This window comes from Phymastichus coffea, unplaced genomic scaffold (genome assembly GCF_024137745.1).
Source record: "Phymastichus coffea isolate CEN01 unplaced genomic scaffold, Cenicafe_Pcof_1.1 PCOF00223, whole genome shotgun sequence".
In the NCBI taxonomy this organism is placed as follows: domain Eukaryota; kingdom Metazoa; phylum Arthropoda; class Insecta; order Hymenoptera; family Eulophidae; genus Phymastichus; species Phymastichus coffea.
The window spans coordinates 141,517-160,204 of record NW_026707034.1 but is presented as its reverse complement, the minus strand read 5'-3'; the positions used below and the strand labels follow the sequence as shown (position 1 = coordinate 160,204).

Sequence of the window (18,688 nt, the reverse complement as noted above, 5' to 3'; positions counted from 1 at the left end):
TATATTATATCGGTATCAGTTAATTTACTTTCAGGAACATTCTACATTGTCGTTAGCATAACTGCACTCAGTTAGGCGCCATTTTCGAATCTTCGAATTTGATGAATATTATTCGAATAATAATGTTATAAAATTATAATATAATTAATCTTTGAATAAATATCACAGAAAATATTAAAACAGTAAATGGTAACATACTAAAATCACAATCTTAAGAATTCTCTTACTTTTGATCATTTCAATTGTAGATCGAGCTTAATGGACCTGTCAACGTCGACAAATATTACCAGATCACCGCGAGCGCCAGCTGCAGATCAATTACAGTGAACGTCTGGGCCAGTCCGCAGTCGCGGTGCTGCGGCAATTGCCACAGTACGTGTCATTGATAAGCTTCTACATAATAAAATATTCTGTTTTAATGGTAGTGTCCGGCTAACAGATGACAGACTAACGTACATACAAGTGAATCCCACAATAGTCAGACAGAATGGTAAGATCCAATTTCCCGGGCGGCGGCCTCTACGTTATCGAAAGCGAGGTCAGTCTCCTGCTGACGGCGATGCGTCGTGATGTCAGATGGTCTTCTCACTCACACCAGGTAGAAAACTTTTGTAAATTTCTAATACATGTGGACTTGCTGCTTTGATTTCATTTTTTCATATAGTTTTATTGTTTTGTCACAATGGTTAACATACGACTAGATGAAACTGTATATATTATGACTTTGATTACAACTCTATTCACTGATAGTCACATATCTATAGTTTCTCCAAATTAGGCTACTTATTAACCCTTACTTGACACACTAACGCTGTGTGACGTACTTGACACACTGGGGTTTTTGTACCCCAACTGTCATAAAAATTTAACGGTTATCTATTATGACATGCGATTTTTTTCATAACTTCTTTAGTATCATTTTTCAGTGAAATATTGGTTTCATAGAAAAAAGTGGTTTTAAGTATATTAAAAAATTTATTTAAAAAAATGTGGATGAAATTGTTTTTTACGAAAAAATTTACAACTTCTCAAATTTTTTATAAAAATTTGCTTAAGATATAAGAAAAAAAAATATAATATTGATGGTCTTTTCAAAAAAGTTATTTAGGAAATTGAATGAAGGAATTTTACGAAAAAAAAAGTTTTTATTTCAATTGAAAAATATCAAATTTTTATTTCTATTGGCTGAAATGTTATAAATTTAATCTGGAAATTATAAAAAACATTAAAACAGGCAAACAAACAATTACAATTATACGAATTTTCAATTTCCTAAACAATCTGCGCAGATTGAATAGCTATGTTCGGCACAAACAGCACGTTCACAAATCGAGCAACCTTCCCTACCTTTCCTATCCTTGTTTCGCTTGCAAAGTACACACCTTAGTGATGTCTAAGAAATTTTACGTGCTCTAAAGGCTTTTGACCCGCAATATCTTTTTTTAATATTCCAGCAATATCTATGTCGCGTCGTAGCGTTTTGACAGTGCACTGTTGCTCTAAGTATGGTGTTACCAAATGAACGTACAATACCTCCAATCAATTGCCATGATCCGATAGTTTTCGTCGCTGTTTTTCAATCGGTATTTTAACAAAATTTTGGCATTAATTGCTGCTTAATCAAGTATGCCATAGAAATATCGGATTGGCCATCTATTTTTTCGACCAGCTACCGTGTAAAAGTGACAGAGTTTATCGAAATTGTCCGTGCCTCGTTTCATCGCGTTGTAGTGTCTAACGATGTTAGTGTTAACGCCATTAACTTGAATTAACATTCTACAAATTAAAGAAATGGAAGTATTCATATTGATCTTCCATTGATTATTAATTATTATACTATTCATTATTGAATTTTGACACATTCCTCCTCAATTTTTTTGTTTGTACTTTCAATAAGTAATTGAAGCATATTATTATCAAAGGAACAATTCCAAAATTCTTTGAAACTTTCATAAGCTGAAGCATTACCTATTGGGCCTGGAATCATTTCAGGAGTGGCTTGAGATGTTCTATCTGTAAAATTATGAATGTATTTATTTATTTTACTAAAGATAAAGTATACATAAATAAGGTAGTTTTTTGGACTATCATTATAATACGCTACTTAGCAATTTCTAAACTTTGAAATTTGTATTTAAATAGTTACTAGTCAAATTTTTTTTTGCTATTTTTATGCAAATAATGCAAGATATTGATGTTTTTACATTGCTGCAAGAACATTGTTATTCACTGATTTTGTTATGTTTTTTGTTACATTATTTCCTTGTTTCTTTCATTTTTAAATTCTTAATAATTAGTTACAAATTAAAAACCTTTTTATTATAATTTTTTATAATTTACAGGATGAAGACCAAAATATTTTAATGAAAGGCCTCGCAGCACTAAAAGAGGATTTGAATGATGCTAAACATCTATGTCATTTAGAGCCAGGAGCTTTTATGGCTCCATTCTTAGAAATAATAAGATCTGAAAAAACAACTGGACCTGTAACTAGTCTTGCATTATCTGCTGTAAATAAAATCATATCTTATGGGCTGATTGGTAAGCAAAAAGTTCCGAAGTAGTTAAAGTTAGAATTAGATTTTGAATAATTATTAATTTTTTACCATTGTATGTAGATCCGGAACACCCTGTAGTTGTCTCATGTGTGGAAGCAATAGCAGATGCTGTTACTCATGCGAGATTTGTTGGAACTGATGCATCTGGAGATGGAGTTGTTCTTATGAAAATTCTCCATATTTTAAGAGCACTTGTTCTATCATCTCTTGGTGATAATCTATCAAATGAAAGTATATGCGAAATCATGCTTAGTTGTTTTAGAATATGTTTTGAAACCCGTCTTAGTGGTCAGTTACATTATTGAATGCCTTTGTTCTAAATTACAATATATGATTGTAATCAAATAATTTTCATTTTAACAGAATTATTAAGAAGAACAGCAGAACACTGTCTGAGAGATATGGTACAATATCTGTTTGTGAGATTACCACAGTTTACAGATGATACAAGAGATTTGCTGAGTATGAAGGTATATTTGATTTTATTTATTTACTTTTTAGGTTTTTTAAATCTATTATTGGTTCATTTCTTGTAACTACTCAGAAAATGAGAAGAGAGAGTATGGAAAATACCAAGAGACAAATTAAAAAGAACAAGACTTTTAATACGAAGCCCAAACCAAAACCTAGTCAAAATGAAATTGATGACACAGAAGTTCAACTTCTGAGTCCTATTGAAAGAACAAAAATTAATCATTTAGCTACAACTCCTATAACTCCAGCTGGAAATATTGTAGATATGCAAGGCTCATTAAATCAAGTTACACCTGAAAAAGTAGAAGATGACAAAATTGATAAAGCTAGTATTACAATGAGTGACACTAGTGAAAATAATAGTAATAAAGAATATTCAAATGTTGGATCAAAATCTGACATAGAAAATAAATTATCAGAAAATGATAATGATCTTCCAAATTCAGAATCTAAGTCAACCGAAGATCAACCAGTTGTAGATTCAGTATCAAAATCACCAGAACCAGAATATCAAGGTCTGTTTATATACCAAATTATTCTCAAGTATAAAACTTTTATGCATTTCTTATGAAAATGATTTTTACAGTACAGATAAAAAAATTATAGATAAAGAATGTAACCAATATGTATCTCCATTGGGCAGTGTGGATGATTTATCAATAGATGAGGCATCAAGTGTAAATAGAACATATGTACCATCGGTTAAAGTTGAAGGAGAATTTATTGATGAATATGTGAATTCTCAAGGAATAACATTCACAGCAATGCAGCAGCATACTCCTTATGGCTCACTGTGCTTACGGGAATTTTTCCGCTTTCTGATTTCTTTGTGCAATCCTCTTGATAAACAAAATAGTGAAATTATGATGCATTTAGGGTTGAGCCTTTTGCAAGTGACACTAGAAGTAGCAGCTGATGCTCTGTCTAATTTTTCATCCTTGCTTACACTTGTTAAGGATGATTTAGCTAGAAATTTGATTTTGGTTAGTTTTATAAATAGTATCAAAATTGCTTATAAATTGAAATAATTAAAAAATTATTTTTACAGTTACTAGGTGCAGATAGATTATCGATTCTCGCTACTGATCTGCAAGTATCATTTTTGCTGTTTGAAGCGCAGAGAGAACACTTGAAATTCCAAATGGAACAGTTTATTGTTAAACTAATGGACATGATCAATTCCGATTCTAACAAAATAACTTACGAACAGCGCGAACTTGCGTTGGGTAAGTATGTCGAATAGTTCGTCTATAGTATCTTTTCTTTTTTCTTGGTTTTTTATTGTTATTTTGTTTATAATTATGTAGAAACTATTGTTCGATTGTGGAAAATACCTGGTTTGCCAGCAGAGTTGTTTATAAATTATGATTGCGATTTATATTCTATAAACTTGTATGAGGAATTGATGAAAATGATGTCAAAGGTACTGTATAATGTAAGAGCTTTTCTACATCAAGATTTCTTATTTTCTTATTCTGGCATGGCTAATCAAATTAATGTTGAATATCAATTTGTATACTTGTAGAATGCAACAACGATGGCTGGCGACTGGTTCAGTATGCAATTTATTTCATTGGATGCCATTTTTACACTGATTGTCGGTATAGAAGCCAGAGTTCTAAATCATAATGATAATATAAATTTGTTGAAACCTTCCAGACATTGTGCCTCGCCAAAGCTCCCTAAAAAGGAGCATTTGCTAGAAAGGAAAACTAGGAAGAGGGTGAGTTTATGATTCAATTTTCCTGAGTATAGACCGCAAATAAATAAAGCTTCAATTTTTTTAGTTACTAGCCATTTGTTCAGAAAAGTTCAACAAGAGTCCGAAAGAAGGTATAGCAAAGCTAACTGAGTATGGACTTCTGGGTAAAATTCCAGAATATGCTGATCCCAATGAAATAGCAAAACTACTTCGAGAAAATCCTACTCTTGATAAGAAAGCTATAGGGGAGTACCTCAGCAAGAAGGAAAACACAAACGTTTTGCATTCGTTTGTTCAAAGTTTTAATTTTCAAAACACTCGCATGGATCAAGCTCTTCGTCAATACTTAGAAGCATTTAGGTTGCCCGGAGAAGCTCCTCTCATTTTTCTGTTACTTGAAAAGTTTGCCGAATACTGGCATGTAAGTTTCAATGTAAAATTATTATATCAAATGTAGGCTATAATAATTGTTTCTACAACCAATTTGAGTACTAAATAAGTAAAATTTATTGAAGTTCTTTATTTCAATTCATAGGATAATAACAACCATCCATTTGCTTCTGCTGATGCTGCTTTTACTTTAGCATATGCTATAATTATGCTTAACGTCGATCAACATAATCACAATGTCAAACGACAAAATATTCCAATGACTGCAGAAGATTTTAAGAAAAATCTGAAGAATGTTAATGGTGGTGAAGATTTCGATCAAGATATGCTCGATGATATTTATAATGCAATAAAGTGTGTAACTATATTATGTTAAATTTGCATATATATCAGAAAATCAAATATAATAAATTCTTTTATAGAAATGAAGAAATAGTTATGCCAGCTGAACAAACGGGTCTCGTCAAAGAAAACTACTTGTGGAAATGTCTTTTACGACGAGGTGTAAGCTCCGAAAGTGTGTATGCAAGAGTTGGCAACTCCAGTGATTTTGTCGACAAAGAAATTACCGAAAGAGGTTGGGCACCTATCATCAGTGCTTTGTGCCGAGCTTATGATAAAGCTCACAATCGATCTCTACAACGCAGAGTTGCCGAAAAATTCGAAAGGTAAATATTCTATTTCGAGTAGAAAGTTTTCAAGAATTTAAATGTATTTTATTTCATTAATTTTGTTTAAATATAAATATTAATGGCTGTTATATCTCAATTTGAAATATTTGGCAAAACAATGTACCGATTGTATTTTCCACTTTTGCAGTTGTGCAGCTATTAGCGCACACTACGGAATGACCAGCGACCTAGACACACTCATAGTGAGCCTGTGTAAGTTTACCGGGCTCGCAGCTGGCGGCCAACCGGATCAAGTAGTTTTGAAACTCGGTGGAAGTGGCACTTGCCAATTAGCGACTCAAACTCTATTTAAGATTTGTCACGTGCATGGCGATGCTATGAGAGCTTCCTGGAAGAATATAGTAGATTGCCTGCAGATGCTGTTCCGTGCAAAACTACTACCCATCAACATGACTGAAATCGAAGATTTCCTAAATCCTTCGGGCAAAGTCTCTCTTATCCGTGAACCTACAACACTTAAGCCACCGCCCGTGGAACAAGGTCTTCTATCGAGTTTATACTCTTACATTGCCTCGGACACGTCTCGCACGCCAAATCCTGCAGAAGTCGCCGCCAAAAAGAAAGCTAAAAAATGCGTTGATCGTTTCTATCTGAAACAAATCATCGAGGAGAGCAAATTTTTGCAGGTAATTAATTTACAAAACAAGTCAGTCAATATTATAAATCTTATACAGTAACGGTTACATGATTTATATTTCCATTATGCGTCTGTGTGTGCGCTATCTATTATTTAATAATTGGGGAAGGTCATCTGGAGACTTCTTCGTGAACCGCCAGTGTCATCTACTACTCTTTATCTTTCTAAAATACGAATCTTCAGTAGTATAGTGGTCAGTATCCCCGCCTGTCACGCGGGAGACCGGGGTTCGATTCCCCGCTGGAGAGGTTTTTTTTCCTTGAAGTTTTTGCTTTTTTATATTATTCTTAGAATGTGAAGATCAAATCACATAAAAATCCGCTGAAATTATAATTACTAAGCAATTTTTCGTAAAGTGGTGGGAAATACTAGTTTGTGGGTCATACGTAATTTTCATTGTTTATATAATAGAACAAAATTTTCAGCTCGAAAAATTCATAATTAAAAATGTTATTTTGAACAAATAAGAGGTCTAATATAGGACAGAATTATTATTAAGTTATACGATAGCGCTTGTTGGCATAACACTGGGGTCGAAATTGACCGCCGATGATGTTGAAAGATTAATAGTTGAAAGCACTGTTTAACAATTGATATTAATAATATGTGTGGCTTTTGTTAATAAAAAAAGTGACTGACAAAATGGTCTAAAATTTGCAATATTTACAGCTAGAGTCACTGCACTCCCTGGTAATATCGCTAGTATCAGCAGATTCGATCGACGAGGATATGTCGGTGTTTCTCATGGAGCAACTGATCGACATAACGATTCAAAATCGCGATCGCGTAAGCAACATCTGGCCGACGATTCAGACGCACTTGAACGGTATACTGACAGCGGCCGCTCGCGAGAATCAACCTTACCTTTTGGAGCGCGTGACCGTAGGCATGCTCAGGTTGTCTATCCATCTTCTGAGAAGTGAAGAATTCGCTTGCGCTGTTTTGCCTTCTCTTTTGCCTCTAACGTACTTGCCATCGGCTGAAACGCCTCCGTTGTGCAGACAAATTGCTTATGGATTACACGACTTGGTGAAAATCAACGCAGCGAATATACATAGTACCGAGGATTGGAAAGTGGTATTCAATCTGCTGGAGTATTCGGGTGCTGGGGCGCTACAGCCTAAGCAATTGGCAAGCAATACCGTGCTGAATGAGTCTTTCAATAGAAGATCACCCGTGAGTGTTATCTTTAGGTTTTTTCTTTGATGTGAATAAGTCGACTCCTATCAAAGTAATTACTTTAGTCGGTTATAGTTGAACAAATTATTGCTTCCATGTAGGTTCTTGATCCTAAGCCAGTGAGCCCAGTGCCAGAATGGGTTTTGGTATCACCGACTGGCACAGAAGCACCACTACCTGTAGCCGAAGATACAATTGTTCTAGACCGCGAACTTTTACCGCATGATCCAACAGCTTTGGTTAAGTGCTGCGAGAGTTTACAGTTCCTCATAAAGGATGTCGCCCACGTGACGCCCTTAAACTTTGAGTTGTGTGTACTATGTGTGCGAACTTTTGTCGAGGCTTTGCTTTGCCCAGTCGGTAAACGTCCTAGAATTCACACAACTGCCAGTGGAAAAGAATATGCTAATTATCAACAGGCGCCTATCGAATTGCTGCACCTTATGTATACGCTATATGCTAATGCCGAGGAGGTAAACTATTAATATCCTGAAAAATTTGTAACGACAATTTGAATATGAGTCTCAACGTTGCTGCATAATTTTCAGCTGTTCAGTAAATGGGATAAAAAAGATGGTAACGACGAAGCTAGTTTAGAAAGCAACTACGTATTTGTATCATGTCTTTTATGGTCGAAAGCTTGGCAGCCATTGCTTCAAGGTGTAGCTCGACTATGCTGTGACTCGAGAAGAGCTGTTCGCGCTAATGCAATTTTAGCGTTACAGAGCATTTTGCTCCATCCTAAACTCAAACTACCCTCAGCTATCGAATGTTCTATGTGCCTGAAGCAAGTTCTTTTCCCATTGTTAACACAGTTACTAAATCCGCTTGCTGTCAACGATCCGCTGGCAGTCGAAGAGACGAGAGTTCGAGCTGCTACGCTTATGTCAAAGGTATGAAATTGATACTTTTGGTTTAGACGCCTATCATAACTGAAATTTCATATTGAATTTGAGTTAGGTCTTTCTTCAACATCTAAATCCACTGGCACAACTGCCTGATTTCCTACCTCTGTGGCTGACAGTTTTAGATCTACTACGAAGTTATATGCATTCTAACAACATTGAAAATCTCTACGAGGCGACTCTTGAATCATTAAAGAACATTCTCCTCGTAATGTCATCTGCCGGTGTCTTACAACCCGGCTCCCACTTGTGGACTCCGACGTGGCGTGCAATTGACGCATTCCTGCCAAATCTCAAAGGCAAACTGTTTCCACAACCCCCTCCGCCCCCTCGACCATCGATTTCTCCTCAACCACCCTCACCTCCGCAATCTCAGTCACTCATCAGTCAACCGCAATTAGTACCTCCTTCAATCCAGCAATTGCAATCAACGATAGTAAACCTGATAGATCAACCAAAAGTGTCTTATCCGAAACCCATCCCTTCTCATCTGGAAGGTAGTTGCAACAGCCCCACTTCCCAGTCATCACCATCAAATACGAGCTTGCTCTCAACTTCTCCGCTAGATCCGTTAAAAATGAACATGCCGCTTATGCTTGAAAACAAAGAACCACAGCAAATTATAACACTTCTTAGTCAACCTTTGTCCAGCGTCGCAAGTCCTGTCACCGTCCAGCCACCCACAACGCAAATATACATGCCTCAACAGCCGCAGCAATCGGTCTATCCAATCGAAATTAATGCATTGGACCAAAAGCAAAGCATGACTTATCAAGCTAACTTCCGGCAGCAAACCGTTAGCATTATGGGGACCAGCTCGCCTACCAAACATCAGTACACTCATTTGCCGCAAATGCAGGATTTCAGGAGTGGCTTGTACGCTGACTCGGTTAACGTTGTTGCCGATCGCGCAAATCAGATAGAAGTGAGTATTGTAGTATTAAATTTTATTGTAGTTATTAACTTAATTGCAAGATAAAACAGTTTTATATTTCGTCACTGTTCAGTTCATGTATAAGAAATCTTACGCGATATTAACGATCCACTCATTCTTTACATTTTGAAATAATTTGGTACAACGGCAGTATTCAAGAAAGGAAAATATCGCGTAACAAACTCTAAATAATAAAACCTTTTTACAGATTCCGACGACGGACACTGCAGCGATATTCAATTCGGCAGCATACTTTAGCGAGGATTCAGCGGCAGATCGACTATTTGTCGTTACCAATCCCTGACTACGTGCTGTATATTTTTCGTATATATTGTATCATATTAATTCCACGATGTCACTTAGCCATATCGGAACGAATATAATTAAACTATATGTATGATAAATGAAGACAACAACGTCGCACGTTAGACTTATTGGGGCATTTTATATTTGTTTATATAACATGCATATTCCATGCAATATTAAATATATTAACAATGTTTATACGTATAGTGCAAATGTTTTATTATAATTTTAACTATTTACACATAATTTTTTATGAGATACAATTTAATAGTGTTATGATCAATTATTGAAATACAACTTTTCAATTGTTATCAACTGAGAAAATGTCAGAATAAGTAGGATTGTTTGGAAATAATCTTCGATTATGGCCGTACAACTATCTAGTTATTTAATCAGAAAGCAAACCAGAATTTTTTAAATGACAGTCATTAACTTCATCCCGAATTAGCTCCAATTCTATAGCTTAATAGTAAAAAGGCTCGAATACTCTAAACTGCGATCTAACTCGAGCTTTTGTAGAAAACTGATAGATACACTTCGTAAAGTTCTCGTTTCGTGGCTGTCGGTCACTAAAATAAACATATTTCTCTAAAGCTTTTGTCATTTGTTGATTTCTGAATGTCTGCTATTCATTGTTATTAACTTTACTTGAGTAAATGGAATTATATTCATTGTTGTTGCATGTTTATTGTGAACATATTACTGCAGCCGTTATGTTACGACAGGACTACTGCTGTGACGAATAATTATTTTATTATGATAGGTATCAGGGTATTTCGACTTGTCAATAAAATTTTTTGTTAAACAAAACAAAAATATTAGTTTATTTATAAATTATAAATAGAATTTGAAAAAGTAATAATCAAACGAAGTCGTATAAATGCTTTATTGACGTTTGTAACATCGTATTTACATTGAATTTATTTTTTCCAGAGTGTGATAAGTAATTACAACCTACGGTTAGCTTTTTTGTTGTCCAAAAACTCTTTCAAACATAGATAATGTAAAGATACGATGCTTTGTCTACACGTAGACTTTAATATAGTGTCCCGCTTTACCTGTAAAACTACGATCATATTTTATTGAGCAAAGTAAATAAAATATATTTTTTAGTATGAAAAAAGGCAAAAAATAATTTGACTGATAGTGTAATTAGCTTTTGATTAAAAATAGAAGGAAAAATTATTTTTTGTTGAAAATAAAATGAAATTCACTTAAAATTTATGTTTGGACGTAACATGAGGACTATTTTAACGAAATCATGTAAAATTTGATAACATTGTTCGTTATATCATTGTTTGGATTGCTATTCATGAAATAAATTCATCCAACTTTCAGCAAAGCTCCTCGAATTATCAAATTTCTCATTGAAATGGCCTTTGCAATAATGAACGTAAATATTATGTGACAATAACTGCCTGCAATTCTCACATGTTGACCTTGGACACGCATTACCACGTGACTATACAGGACGCTCGGACACTCGAAACAGACATTTTGATGCAACTCTGCCGAATCATTCGCATATTGTCGCATCAATATTAAACGCGTGATCACTTTGACAACACACAAGCGGCGACCTTCGAAAATTGTCAACTTAAGTTGCCATCGCCGAGTGGATATAATGGTAAGTTCAATTTATCCGAAACCTAAGATTTTTTTTTAACTATTACTTTTGTGCGAACGGGTAAATGTCTGCCATGACTACAAAATGCTATACTCCAAACACTTTCCGCATATATATAAATATGAGGCCTAACCACTAACAGGTCTATGGTTTCTGCGGGTAAGCGCCCTGAAAGTGCCAGTCAAATAGGAACAGTAGAGTATTACAGCAAAATCGCGATTCGCGACTACAGCTACATAGTTTGGCCGAAAGGGACGTGTGTATATACATACATACACACCACACACAGACACACATACACATATCTGCTTTTCTGTTCTGGTGCGTTGTTGCGCGCGCACTCTCTCTCGCTCTCTCCCTACAAATTTTTTTCTTCACTCTTGGCAGCAGCAGCAGCCAGCAGCAGCAGTCAGCACAAGTCAGCAATAATCAGTGGTGTAGTGCGCGTCGACGATAACTACGGCGACAACGACAACGGCGACATTTGCTTGATCGCTACGGTTGTCCTTACGTATAGGAAGCAACAGAGCCAGAGCATCGATTCTCTTCGAAGAAGATACGCGCTTGGGTTGCGCTGCTTTCGCTCTCTTTTTCTCCGATTTCTTCTGAACCCACAGTCAAAGTTTGCAAATAACCAACGTTCGTATCAATGTTGTCTGGCAATGGTGTGTAAGGAGAACGTGGTATCATGGTTTTCAAGTCTGTCCAGGTGAGTTACTGTAATAGCAACATCACTTGCAAATGATTACGTGCGAGCTAGAATTCGCTCTCTCTCTTTTTCTCTCTCACTCTCTCACTCTGTCTTTTCCGTTCGCTCTGTCTCTGTCTGATTCGCGCGCGCTTTGTGTGTGTCTTTCTTCCTCGCTAGAACGACTACTATGTGCATGGGCTTTCTAGGCGCTCTGCTCCTCTCTGCCTCTCCCTCACCAAGAGCTTTTCCGGATCTCGTATTTCGATCTACGTCTATTCTGAGGCCAACTACGGTCTTTAGCTATGCCGGAATACAGTCGATGAAATTTTTTTCACTCCTGATTGCTTGAGAGAGAATTTCTCATAGGCTCGCTATTTCTCTCTCACTCGCGCACGCTTACTTTTTCAGCCTGCGAACGCAGGGCGTTTGCATATGTTACTCGCGACCGCCAGCCAGGATGTTTGTTTGGATGACCATGACAATTTTCTTCGAGATATTGTCTGTTTATTTACCCGCGCCTTTTTCGGTACACTTACGTACGGTGATCGAAAAATCCTGATAAGAGTTAGTTGCCCACTTAGTAATATTTATGTTGCATGAATGTGGAGTTCCCTACTCTTTATTTTGCTGATCTGTACAATTCTAGAATGTCACTGATTTTCATTGCTTTTGGGTGTGCATTTGAACTCAATGCAGCTGTATGAACTTTCCTCATTTGATTTACATACTCAGGGTTACTATAGTTTCTACAAAAAATTATTATCAATTAATCACTTTTCAAATATAAATGAAATGGAAACTCTATAAGTCCTTGAAATTATGTAAACAGATTGTAAAACTTTTTCATGTCTATTTGTGTAAAATTTTTTAAACAATGTTATAAAGTCAACTTTTGATAACACCAAACTTTATCCTGCATATTTTCAAATAGTTGCTAATCAATATTTGAAATATTTACTAGTTTTTTCAAGCATTAACATATCAGTATCTACTTTTATTTATTCATAAAACATTAGTATACCAGTAATAAGTTCACTTTCATAAAATATTTATGTATATACATTTTGCTTGTATTATTTATCATACTATCATTTTTCTGATAAGGTTCTGATTTTTTTTATTTTAAATAAATTCATGATATGTCTTTTTTGTAAATATTCTACCAGTTGTACAAGAAGATACAATCAGACATTAAAAGTTCAGATAAATAATTTTATATGAAATGTTGATTAATTGAAGATGAATTTGATGAATGTTTCAGTTATAAGCGCATAGATGTGATGTGCACATTGTTAAACATGTGCCTACCGTTTGAAATACGGTTCTTTGGCACTGTTGTAGAGGATCTGGGCAAGCGGGACTATAATGTCCTGCGAGACACAGAGCATCGTGCCAATAATGTATCTGACCTGACCGAGTTCACAAATCTCAGCATGACTGACAAGCGCACAAGGCGAAAGCTTGCTCTGTACACAGCATTGCTACAGTCGTGCAGTCACAGCTGTGCAGGGGTCCTGTACAAAATTTTGTCAAACCTTGATTTTCAAGAAATTCAAACTCTTGTAAACGGGACCAATTGTTCATCAGATGAACAGCCATTGGAGGAGTTACTTTTGCTCTACACTATGGCTGTCAATCATCCAGCTTTTAATTATGAGCAGAAGAGTACATTTGGGAATGTTTTAATAAAGCTAAAGACAGAACACAAGAATCTAAAAGATTCTAGATCTGACTCCTTGTCCTTCAAATCACAGGTAATACATGTGTCTGGTCAGTCATGCATTTGACTAATTCAAATTTTATCTTAACAAGTTTGGCATAAAATAAACTAATCATATTTTTCTAGAACTGCATACCTTGTACAAATCAAAATGACAGAATAGACCCGGATATTTTAACCAACATTATAGCTCCTCCACCTATGCAAACCTTTCAAGGTAAATCACTTGTTAATCTACTTTTTAGAGTAGTTTTTCCAACTGGTGTAAGTGTTAATGTGGTGACATCATTCTTCTAGTTCCATAAAAGGTTATATAAGATTTTTAATTGCAGAAAGTAAAGATTTTTTATGCTGTTTTATGTAAAACTGCCATTTATTAAGAATCATCATTATCTCTTTCCAATATTGTTTTGAATATTTTCAGTCACACAATTATATTTCCAACAATATTTGATTTAATGGTTTATTGATATTAAATAACAGACTATGAAGTAATCCATTAGCATTCATAATCTTTAAAATTTTAAGGCAGATGCACTTTTTAAAACATAATATCCAAATATTTTACATCACTTGAAACTACATTCATTAAAACTATGTCTTGTTCATGATATTTTTAATTGTTTCAAGAATAATTTTTATGGATAATGTTTCCAAATTGATAGGTGAAATGCAATTGAGGAATAACACTATTATTGCTGGAATACCTTCAGGAGGTATATCTCTTACATCACCAGGACTGTGTCCTATACCAGGACCCGAACAGATGAGTATGCCACCACCTGGACATTCACACTATGTGCATGTTAGTTTTCCTTCGGTACAGCCAATCCAAGGGTGGCCAGGTCAGATGATGATGGGTCAAAATCAGTTTATGTATCAACCGAGTGAGAGTAGTGTGATCTATTCTCCCTCAGGCAGCCAACAATCTTCGCCGACACATTCTCAGGCCCACAGTCGAAGTAACTCGCCCATCGGCCACGTGCAGCAGCAGCGCAAAAATAACAGTAATAACAATAACAATGCCAGCAGTAATGGACTACAACAGCAGCCACCACGTACTTCGTCACAAATCACGCAACCTACTTCCAATATTCTCACGACATCGACGTCCACGTCGAGCACTCAAACTACGAACTCCACTAACTTGGTATTTTTTCATTTATTTTACAATTATTTTTATTTCTTTTTCTTGAGTTTTGGATTCTGGAATATTTTATATTTTTTATCTATAAAATAATATGCCACTGTTCTCTTCTATTTTTAACTAAACTGCTTTCGTTATCGTTTCTAAAATTAACGTTTGAATCGTGAGAATAGAAGCAATTCTTTTACAAGCCATTTATATCACGCGTCATTTTTAAAACACTTTTTGCAGTTATAATCTACTAATCTTTTGCTTTCTTGCGATCGTTAATTTTATTTTTATTTGATGGCAAGTTCTTAGAATAATAGTCGTTAGTCATACCTTAACTCAAAAAAATAAAAGTAAATAATTTTATTACGGGAGGCATATATTTCCATTAAAAAAAAACAGGATAACTAAATTTGTTTATTATTGTAATTTTCAGGGTACGGCAATGTCACTACCGCCACTCTCGTCAATCAGTACTAGCAGGAATCAGAACATTATTTCAGGGCAGTCGCAGATACAGCCGTTGATGCCGCCTGTGGCGCGACCTCCTTTCTCGTTGAGTGGACATCAACAACAGTGGCAACACAATAACAACGTTGAGACAACCATAACAACTAGTACAGTGACGGTCACTTCTAAGCAGCAGCAACAGCAGCAACCGCCACCGCCCCGATTAAAGTCAACTCATTCCGGCGAGTCACTGCGCGAATCCGGCAACAAGGAAATGCCCAATTTCAAGGGTAATTTTCAAAACACTGTTAACAACGAGGTATGTCTGCGACTACTTTATCAAAGCTGATTTCGTGTTATCTGTGCTTATTCTTTTCTTCTTTTTATTGCTTACAGATTAAGAGACTGAGTGATGAAGATATATCGAAGTCAGATCTGACGTCGAACGCACTGAATAACATGAAAACACAAACGGCCAACGGTTTAACTCAGACGCCGGAGAAGAAAATCGAAGGCTCCATTAATATTCATTCTACGAATGAATCAATTGAAAATGAGGTATGATTTGCATAAATTGACCTGATCAAAATTATCCTTGATTTTTTAATATAGACTTTTTATTCGCAGATTACGCCCATGGACAATGTTGTGGTAGACAATTCCATAGTGAAGCCTTCCACGATACCGGATCCAGCGATAATAAACTATCATCAACCAAATCCAGCTTCTATGCCTAATTTGAGGCGGTATCCACACCAGATGGATCCATCACACATGCCGTTATTCCCTCCTCATACCATGTATCACACACAGAATCCTTGTTACCAATGCAATCCTGCTGGGTTTCCATTAAATATTCAAAATCGTTATGCCAGGTAAGCGGTGTTTTTTGGAACTTGGGTTCCATATAAAAAACGTAGCTCTAATAACATTGATTTTTTCAAGTAGGAATCCCACAACCCTATACTGCGTGACAAATCAACTGCAGGCATTGAGGCTCGACCCGGAGAACAATCGTAATTCTCAGAGCAGTAGTTCGGACAGTACCGGTAGTCGCTCACCACCAGAAACACCGCCTGCGTTGCAATGGATGGGCAACGAACTTAACTCCACACCTGTTTCGACAGTTGTCGAGCAACAACAGCAGCCACATATGACAAACGTTCCACCACCCCTTCATTCCATTCCCGCGTCTCAAGAGAGGCGGCCGTCCCGAAAGAACCAAAGCCATTTAATGCGACAGAAGAGTCATTCGTCCAACATGGTGAACGGCGTAGTTCCACCTCCACAACAGCCACAGCAACAAGCACCTCAGCAACAGCAACAACACCAACAAGTACAGTCGACAGCGGTAACGGGATTCCAGGTGCCGCCGCCAGGCTACGTGCCGCATCACTTTACAGGTTTGAGGCCCGCGACTACGGGTATTTATTCGAATTTCACGCCCGCTTACGCGCGACCTGGCTACCCGATCGCCGCCACTACCTACCAGCACAACGGCGAGATGATGTATCAGTATTCGACGCATCCTCCTCCGCCAGGCAGCACAGCTCCTCCACCGTCACCGTCGGCAGCCGTCCAGACATCGCAGCCACCACCCCAGCAGACGCAGCCTAACTTTTCCCAACCTCCGCCACCACTTCCAGTGACTTATGCATCGGTCAGCGTGCCACCACCACACATCCCACCCAAAACATCGTGTTACAACTGTGGCAGCACCATGCACCTGGCCGCCGACTGCATCGAGCAGACCATGGAAGATATCACGAGGAGAGGTACGTTATCGTGAGGATACACTTATGATTTTTATGCTAACGATTGCTGACCCGGATTTTTTATCGTGTTTAGTACGTTTTGAGTGTTTTTTTCTTCTGAGAAAAGGAAATATTCCACTTTGACAATTGACCTTAGTAGGCCGAAAGGAACCTTGTTGGTTCGCGCTGGACTTTAGGTTGAAAAAAATGTGGCATTTAGTATAACGAGCAATATGTATAATTTACGACATTAATTATGCATATAAGTCTGTCTGAACGTATACTTTCATAATCATAAAGAATACTCAAAAATCAAGTTTAGCTATAATTGTCATTTTTTGAATTACTGTACTTCATTGTGATTTTGAAAATGTTTCTTTTACGTAATTGTTAAATACAAAAAATGTCAATGATTAATATTTTTAATTTTATGGTATTTTCCGTAGTCTGAGTGTATAAGTTGGTTAATGACAAGTTAATTTTTTACTCTTAAAAGTGAAAACAGCTCGAACTAAATTTTATTCACTTAAATTTTTCGATTTCACTGGTTAATAACATCTCGCGCTTTTTATTTTTTTTAGCAAGTTGTTCGCGCCAACTTGTAAATATCGAACGTTCGTTTGATGTTGGGCGTATGTTCGTTTGGTGTGTGTTTTAGCCTCGTACCGGTTGGACTATACGACGACGAAACCAACAGCTGGCAGTGGCGATCAGCAAAACCAGAGCTCCGACAAGTGATCCCCTGCCATTACTTGGTACGAGCAGAAGCAACTGCAGCAATGTGTGAACAAAGCCGAGCTCGAGCTGGAAGTTAAGCACTACTCACATCTTCACATTCGCCTCATGATCATCATGCACCGCTGTACTACTACTATGGTACTGTTATGAGAGACACGCTCGTCAAGTATTTTTTTCTTTAAGACGATGCGTAGTGCCATTTCACAATCCATGCATAATTTATTCTTATGCCCAATTATCAAGTTCTTTCGTTAAGGCAAAAATCTATTGTTAACCTTGGATTAGTGGATCGTATATGCCTGTGTTACGTAAAGATTTTGTTTTTTCGTTTTTTTTTTTTTTTTTTTTTTTTTTTTTTTTTTTTTTTTTTTGTTTTTTTTTTTAACAAAGCAAAGATAATACCGTACGTATATTAGAGATAAAATCCAATAATGTTTTGGTTAATTATTTTGTTATATTGTTATCGTGTGATAAAATTTTCAATATTTTTTATAAATAATTTTCAATTGAGTTGTAAGTTCGAATTGGTAATATTACTCAACAATGGCTACGCGACGTTTCTTTGTTTTCCATACGGAGATTGAATAATCACGGGAAAGACTGCTAAATTGAGATAATGAAATTTTGTAAATAACGATGAATTTGAGTCAATTGATATTTCCCGTGCGTGATTGCATCGAGCTGCGGGGTACTTTTCTTCTAATGCAAAGGGTAAAACTGTTTTGTGTTTCTTTTTACAAAATTCTGACATGACAACGTCGCCGTTAAAAAAAGCAGTGATAAAAGCAATCATCAC

At 36.3% G+C, this 18,688-nt stretch overlaps 2 protein-coding genes and 1 non-coding gene across 7 annotated transcripts; all 3 read left to right on the top strand.

The window, feature by feature from the left end:
• The first annotated feature begins 320 nt into the window (after positions 1–320).
• LOC131674251 (Golgi-specific brefeldin A-resistance guanine nucleotide exchange factor 1-like) lies at positions 321–9,820 on the top strand. The gene is given in 18 exon segments (XM_058952800.1): positions 321–598; positions 2,343–2,541; positions 2,619–2,846; positions 2,922–3,028; positions 3,103–3,527; positions 3,529–4,015; positions 4,081–4,258; positions 4,340–4,455; positions 4,558–4,755; positions 4,820–5,155; positions 5,270–5,478; positions 5,547–5,792; positions 5,944–6,442; positions 7,123–7,629; positions 7,734–8,105; positions 8,181–8,525; positions 8,593–9,462; positions 9,680–9,820. Coding segments are annotated over 18 exon segments (5,529 nt in total). The 5' UTR covers positions 321–487; the 3' UTR covers positions 9,776–9,820.
• On the top strand, positions 6,630–6,701 carry Trnad-guc (transfer RNA aspartic acid (anticodon GUC)). Its single transcript has one exon. It is a non-coding gene; the product is annotated as a tRNA-Asp (tRNA).
• Positions 9,821–11,550: 1,730 nt separating the features above from the next.
• On the top strand, positions 11,551–18,201 carry LOC131674252 (alpha-protein kinase 1-like). Of its 5 annotated transcripts, none has more exons than XM_058952805.1 (9): positions 11,551–12,113; positions 13,357–13,849; positions 13,942–14,032; positions 14,481–14,965; positions 15,387–15,719; positions 15,797–15,958; positions 16,028–16,275; positions 16,349–17,175; positions 17,813–18,201. In XM_058952805.1, exons 1-9 carry the CDS (start codon positions 11,551–11,553, stop codon positions 17,890–17,892), a joined length of 3,282 nt encoding a protein of 1,093 aa, XP_058808788.1. In that variant the 3' UTR covers positions 17,893–18,201. The 5 variants fall into 5 exon arrangements, with proteins under 5 accessions (XP_058808788.1, XP_058808787.1, XP_058808786.1 ...); XM_058952804.1 differs by having other exon boundaries at positions 16,346–17,175; XM_058952803.1 differs by having other exon boundaries at positions 16,013–16,275.
• Positions 18,202–18,688: the final 487 nt, after the last annotated feature.

What these genes read in the sequence shown, in the direction of transcription:
- LOC131674252 (XM_058952801.1), top strand. Translation starts at nt 11,551, where the DNA reads ATGGTTTCTGCGGGTAAGCGCCCTGAAAGTGCCAGTCAAATAGGAACA. An exon ending in ACCTATGCAAACCTTTCAAG is followed by an intron (nt 14,033 to 14,480) that starts GTAAATCACTTG and finishes CCAAATTGATAG; the next exon opens with GTGAAATGCAATTGAGGAAT. An exon ending in CTACGAACTCCACTAACTTG is followed by an intron (nt 14,966 to 15,386) that starts GTATTTTTTCAT and finishes TGTAATTTTCAG; the next exon opens with GGTACGGCAATGTCACTACC.